The sequence below is a fragment of the Salarias fasciatus genome, chromosome 22, assembly GCF_902148845.1.
Source record: "Salarias fasciatus chromosome 22, fSalaFa1.1, whole genome shotgun sequence".
In the NCBI taxonomy this organism is placed as follows: Eukaryota; Metazoa; Chordata; class Actinopteri; order Blenniiformes; family Blenniidae; genus Salarias; species Salarias fasciatus.
Window position 1 is genome coordinate 15,568,457 of NC_043765.1, and position 6,346 is coordinate 15,574,802.

Consider the following 6,346-nt stretch of genomic DNA (forward strand, 5'->3'; position numbering starts at 1 on the left):
GCCTTTTATGACTTTTTGATAAAGTTTCTAGTTAGTTTAATGGTATTTCCACATGTTCATCCAGTGTCTATCTTTCAATTATCTATGTTGCATTCAACTCAGGGTGACTGTGGGCTCCATCTGGACACAACGCACCCAGAAGATCAAAACTGCATTTCGATTATGAGTTCAAAAAGCTTTCCGTAAATGATTAATGAGCAAGTTTGAATTGAATTAACCATGAATATCACAGTGAAATAAAACTGATACCACAGAGGTTTGGAAATGTGTAATTTTACTGTCCTGGGTTTATTTGTACAACAGTCAGACAAACAGTTTCCTGAGATGAAGACAGATGTTCTACTGTTGTCCACTGGATTGGCTGTGCAAAGGGAGGGGAAACTAAAACACAGAAAGCTGACTCAATTAGCTTGATTTAACATGTAAATACATTCAATACAAAACAATCTGACACATTCCCACTAATTCCAAAGTCTTTGAGGAGTTTTATGATTGAGTGGCCTACAAAGCCTCTGCAGCCTAGTTCGACTGGCCACACCTCAGCCTTCCAACCTCTTGCTGCAGCTTCAGCTACTAGGTCAGCATAACGAAGCTTTTTCTGTTCAAAGGCCCATGGCATCCTCCCAGGGGACAGTGAGCTCTATGAGAAAGGAGCGCTCCTGGGACTTTGACCAGAAGACCAAATCTGGACGTAGGTTGGTTGCTGCAATATCAGATGGAAATATCAGACAGTGGTCCAAGGCTGAATCCCATTTCACCCCTTAGCCCTTCCCCTTGGCCCTACCCCTTAGCCCTCCGCCTATGAAACGGAGTGCTAAGGGGTAGGGGAGAAAGTCAACCCCTCCGAATTGGGACACCCCTCCGACAATCGCGTACGTCATCAGTAGTCGCCGCTGCCGATGACGTAGGCAGATGCGACAATTATCTGCCGAAGAAGAATGTTTTTCTTACATTTTAAAACTTTATTAATTGACAAAATACTGACATTTATGAACGTCTTTCGTTGCGGACGCCGCCATCTTGCCGATCTTGGAAGGCTTTCTGAGAAATCTGTCATCCAGTGGCGCCGGTGGCGAGGGGCGCTTGTTTTGTTCGCCTGGACCGTCAGTGGCGGGTGGGGTTAGTTCACTTCCGCATTGGCGGGGGCGCTCGTTTCCCACCCGCGCATTCCAGGCGGGCCGTGTTGAAGAAACCAGTTTATTGAAAATAATCGTCTATCTGTTGGGTTTGGAATGTGCCTGGAATGCGCGGGTGTGGAAACGATCACTCCCGTCAATGCGGAAGTGAATTCACCCCGCCCGCCAGGCATGACCTAGGCTGAAAGAACAAGCGCCCCTCGCCATCGGCCGATACCCCTCCGTTTGGAGTGTGCCTCTCGAGAATCTCCTTTTGGAGGGGTGACTGGCCGTCTTTCTTGGCCCTACCCCTCCGTCATAATGACAATTGGGACACTCCTACCCCTCCACGTGAACGCGCAAAACGAGGGGTAGGGCCAAGGGGAAGGGCTAAGGGGTGAAATGGGATTCAGCCCAAGTCAACACGCATTTCCCAGTCTCTGGCTCCCTGTAGTTGTCTGAGCTCAGGAGAGCAAGAGTTTGGTGCCTGCCTCTCTCTCTCCCGTACAAACAATATGGTCTGCTTGCTCTGGTCCTTGGGGTGGAGAGGCGTGGTGTTGATGGCTACTCTCTTGGCCTCTAGCTCCACTGCTAAGTACCTCAAAACGTGGTTATGCCACCAGGTATACCTGCCCTGAGTTAGACTGGTCTTGTACCCTACCAAGACGTGCTTGAGCGAAGCTGGTACTGAGCACAGAGGGCAGGCTGGATCTTGGCCCATCCAGAAATGTAAGTTGGTGGGAGGAGGCAGGACATCATATGTTGCCCTGATAATGAAGCTCAACACATTTGATTCCATTCCCCACAGCTCAGTCCAGGTGATCTTTCTCCTCTCCACATCGTCCCATCTCGTCAAGCGGCCTTGCTGGCCCTGGGAAATGGCTCTGGCACACCTACTCACTTCCTCTTGCTTGTGCACTTCCTCTATCACCAGGAGTCGGCGTTCTGCAGGATTAGCCTTTTGCCATGTTGTTCTTGATCCTCCCAGGCCAAAGCCCCCTCTGCCTTGTTGGATATGGCCCACAATGTCTTGATGCTGGAGGGCGGATTTTGCATCAGCCACTGCAGCAGCTGGAGTCCATTTTCTCCCTGTGGCCAGAGTTGGTGCAACTGCCCTTACCACAGGGTCCTGAGATTCTGTGAGTGTCATCTCCAGTCTTGTTTTTGCACTCTTGTATTCTTTGACCACACTGGAAATGTGCAATACCCGGGCTCCCCTCCCATACAGCCCAATGCTACTCAGGCACCTCGGCAGCCCAAGCCACTTCCTCACCTGGGTGTTCACCATTCTTTCAAGACATTTGACCTGCGACAGACTCATTTCACACATGGCGATTGGCCACATAAGTCGGGGCAGTAAGCCAAATTGGAAGCACCAGAGCTTCAGCTTTCCAGGCAGGGCAGTGCTGTCAATCTGCTCGAGGCCCTTGATTGTATTCTTCCTGAGCTCCTGCACTTGCTGAGTGTCTTTGAGTTCGGCATTGTACCACCTTCCAAGGTTTTTGATGGGCTTTTCTTGCACTGTTGGTGTTACTTCTCCCTTGATGTTGAAACTCTCATCAGAGAGCCGACCATTCGTGATGGAAATGCTGCGGGATTTGCTGGGTTTGATTTCCATCCTGGCCCATGTGATGTTTTCTTGGAGCTTGTTCAAGAGCCATTTGGTGCATGCCTTCTTAGTTGTTAATGTAGTCATGTCATCCAGAAACACTATTATTGGAGGTAGTCGGAGTCCACTGTCCAATCACTGACCTCCAACCACCCACTTTGATGCTTGGATGATGAGTTCCATTGCCATGGTGAAGGCCAGTGGTGAGATGGTCCATCCCGCCATGATGCCTTTCTCCAGCTGCTGCCATCCAGTACAGCCAACCTGCATCATCACACAGAACTGGAGGTCTTGAGAGTGTGCCTTGACTGGCCTTGTCAGAGGTGTAGCTTGCCATTAGGCAAGGCAGGCAATTGCTTGGGACCCCCTAGCCAGGAGGGGCCCCAAGTGGGCCAATAGTTTGACCTAAACAACCGACAGAACAGCAGGGCGAGGGCAGAGGTGACGACAGCCCCCCCCCCCCCCCCCCCCCCCCCCCCCACCACCCCCCCACCACCACCACCACCACCATTCCGATGGTTCGTGAGGACATAGCACACACACACACGCACACACACACACACACACACACACACCCGCTGAACGAGGGCGCTCGCCACGGGCTTGTCTGGGGCACATAACAACTGCCTGTCACACAGTCCCTGTAGAGGCCCCTGCTACTTTTTCATTGGGGCCCCAGGGGACCCTTGCTAGGGTACTGAGCCTTGTGATACTCTCCGGGACATGGAAAAACTTGAATGCTATCCAGAGCATCTCATGGGGGACCGAGCCAAAAGCATTTCCAAGGTCAAGGAATACAACATAGAGATTTTTCTTATCCCTCTTGGCACTCTGAATCTGATGCCAGATGATATCATCATATTCCATACAGCCTGAGAAGCCTCTTATTCCTGCTTTCTGCACTGCTGTATCGATTACATTGTTGTTCTGTCGAAACACAGAGAGCCGTTGGGCAACCACCCCAAATAATATCTTTCCCTCAACATTGAGGAGACTGATCTGCCGAAGCTGTTAGCGGTGAGTTCAGATTTACTACAGTTAGAGAATTGAACTCTGGCAGTAATATGTTTGGATTCTCGCCCTGCATTGCTGTCCCTGAAGTCAAGTGCCACACGTGACTTTGTTCATGAATTACAGGAATTTTTACTTTGATTTAAAAGTTGTGGAATTCTAATCAAGTTCATGGGGGTGCCAAGCGCTAACACAGAATGGCATAGCTGGGTAACCCTAACCCTAACCCACTCAGGTATTTATGAATTTTAATTTGGCTTCAAAAATACAACTGGAAAATAAAAAAGTATTTTTTAATTGCTTTGAGTACATTTCATCCTCTGTGTATTTTGCTTGTATTGTAGTGAAAAAGGTGAAATCAGAAATACATTTCAATGTCTTTAAAAAGTTAATCTGTGAAGAATGGGTCTCCTCTGTCCGGGGAGCATCGGGCCATGAAACAGGTTATAAGGCAGCGAGAGTTACTAAGAACTGAAACTAAATGAATCACTTGATGGAAGGAGATTTCATCAAGTGATTCATGTTGTCAGTGAAAGTTGCGCTGCAACAACAAATCAACCGAAACAGATTAAATCAACTATTTAAAGGTGCATTAAGGAGTTTTACAACCTTAAAAAATACTTATTTTCCACCATAAACATGTTACACATTTTTAATGATGTGTACAATGTGCCCTGACATATTCATTACAAGTACCTCTAACAGCGCTAAATTGTCACTTGAAAGTTGCAGTGCCGGTCCGGCACCAGAATTTTTTTGGGGAGAATTTGAAAGGAATGACGTAATGCGCGCTCCGGCTGGTTAAGTTTCGTTTTGTCCGACATTACTCCGCCAGATGCTTAGTGAGCAACAACTGAACAGGATCTTCCAGAAAGTAAGAAAAGACTGGCTTCTAGCACTGCCACAGCTCCAGCACAGACTCCACCAGGTAAAAGAAAGTTAAACTTTAATTGAGCGAGAGAGAGAGAGAGAGAGAGAGAGAGAGAGAGAGAGGAGAGAGAGAGAGGGGGGAGAGGGAGAGGGGGAGAGAGAGAGAGAGAGAGAGAGAGAGAGAGAGAGAGAGAGAGAGAGCGAAGAATAAGAAAAGTGTTTCACAGGGCAATTCTCTATGGTTCCTGTGCTATTCTTCTAAAATGCATCCCCAGCCACAGGGGGTTGAAGTGGGTTGGGTTGTTGGGGTTTCTGTTCCTTTGACACTTCATATGTTCAATAGATGGAACTTCAAAAAACTGACAAGCAGTGAAGACACTTTGCAAATGAAATTGACCACACCACAACTCAGAACTCCTTCAATAACTGCAGTAAGCAGAAATAACACACTCAAATGTAAAAGTATGTTATTTGTGACAAAACAATAAACATAAGCAAAAAAGTAGAAGATGAATACAAACATTGATTTTGTGAATAGGAAATGTTCAACATACAGATACATGAGTCCAGGGAAATTAAAACAAATTCATTTGGTCACTTGGAATTATTCATGCAATCTCATAGAAACACCTCTCATATATTTACTTCAGGATAAAGATTAAGAGTCTTTATGTTATATGTGGGATTTAAAGTCACAGAACAAAACACAAAGTTGGATCAGATCTTCTCAGCCGCTAAGGGCAGGCTGTGCGTAATGCACAAACAAACGGCTGCATGCGAGAGCATCTTTCATCGTTCCACTTCTTATGCCCACCGAAGTTGGTTTCAACACATGGCTCTGGCCCTCTATTGTTGTTTGGCTCTCCAGGATTCCAAAAGACAAAATTGACCCTGGATCCGTCAGACCACATCCATTGTGATTCCTCATGATGGTCGGTCAGTCCAATCCAGGTGCGTCCTTCAGTCAGGTCAAAGTTCTGAATCAGTGATTTGACAAAGTTCTGTTCCTGCACACTGTGGATGGACACCAGGTTGGCTCCCTGAGACACACAGTGGCGTTCTGCTGCAGCCCAGGTCCTGTCTGTGGCGAAATACCGATAGCAGCGGCCATTGAAGCTGAACCAGAACGCTGGACAACCGCCACGCTGGAGCTTTGTGTTTTTCTCCTCCAAGGGAGTCGCAGCACAAAGAGCGAGGAAACACAAAAAGAGGAAAAACATCATGCTGAAGCTTCAAATGTCTCTGAGTGAGAAGGCCTTGATGTCTTGCTGGAGCTGTTCAGAGCCGTTTGAGGAGACTGATTCTCACAGAGGAGAAAGTCTTTTATATCCCTGAGAGAGGCGGAGCTGCACTGAGAGAGTCTTATCAACAGCTTTGTTCAGATCAATAAAAATTGGTGATCAAATAATTTTTTTGCTTGTTGTCGCCAATTTTTTGCCACAAATTGATTACCGTGATGACTCTCACATGATACGGTCATGGTGATTGGACTCACAGTCAAAAGGTCAAAATAGGTCAAATCAGGCACAATTCCTCTCTGCTCCAGGACAAATTACTGCACTGTAACCAGCTCAGAGGGGATCTCAGTTAAAATATTCATGGCATTGCCAACAGAATAACCACAGATTAATAACACAACTGTCCCTTTAAGTGTCCCTTTCTTTATTTTGGAGGACCGACATCTGGTCGTATATGGCTTTACGGGTCCGTCATCTTTCGTCCAATCGAAACGCCAACCTCC

The 6,346-nt window shown here is 47.1% G+C and overlaps 1 protein-coding gene across 1 annotated transcript; it reads right to left on the reverse strand.

The window, feature by feature from the left end:
* Window positions 1–5,339: 5,339 nt before the first annotated feature.
* Window positions 5,340–5,828, reverse strand: LOC115409590 (lactose-binding lectin l-2-like). Its single transcript, XM_030120829.1, has one exon. The coding sequence runs from the start codon at window positions 5,826–5,828 to the stop codon at window positions 5,340–5,342; it is 489 nt and encodes a 162-aa protein (XP_029976689.1).
* Window positions 5,829–6,346: the final 518 nt, after the last annotated feature.

Bases quoted from the DNA above. Each gene is read 5' to 3' on its own strand.
- LOC115409590 (XM_030120829.1), bottom strand. From the start codon at position 5,828: ATGATGTTTTTCCTCTTTTTGTGTTTCCTCGCTCTTTGTGCTGCGACT.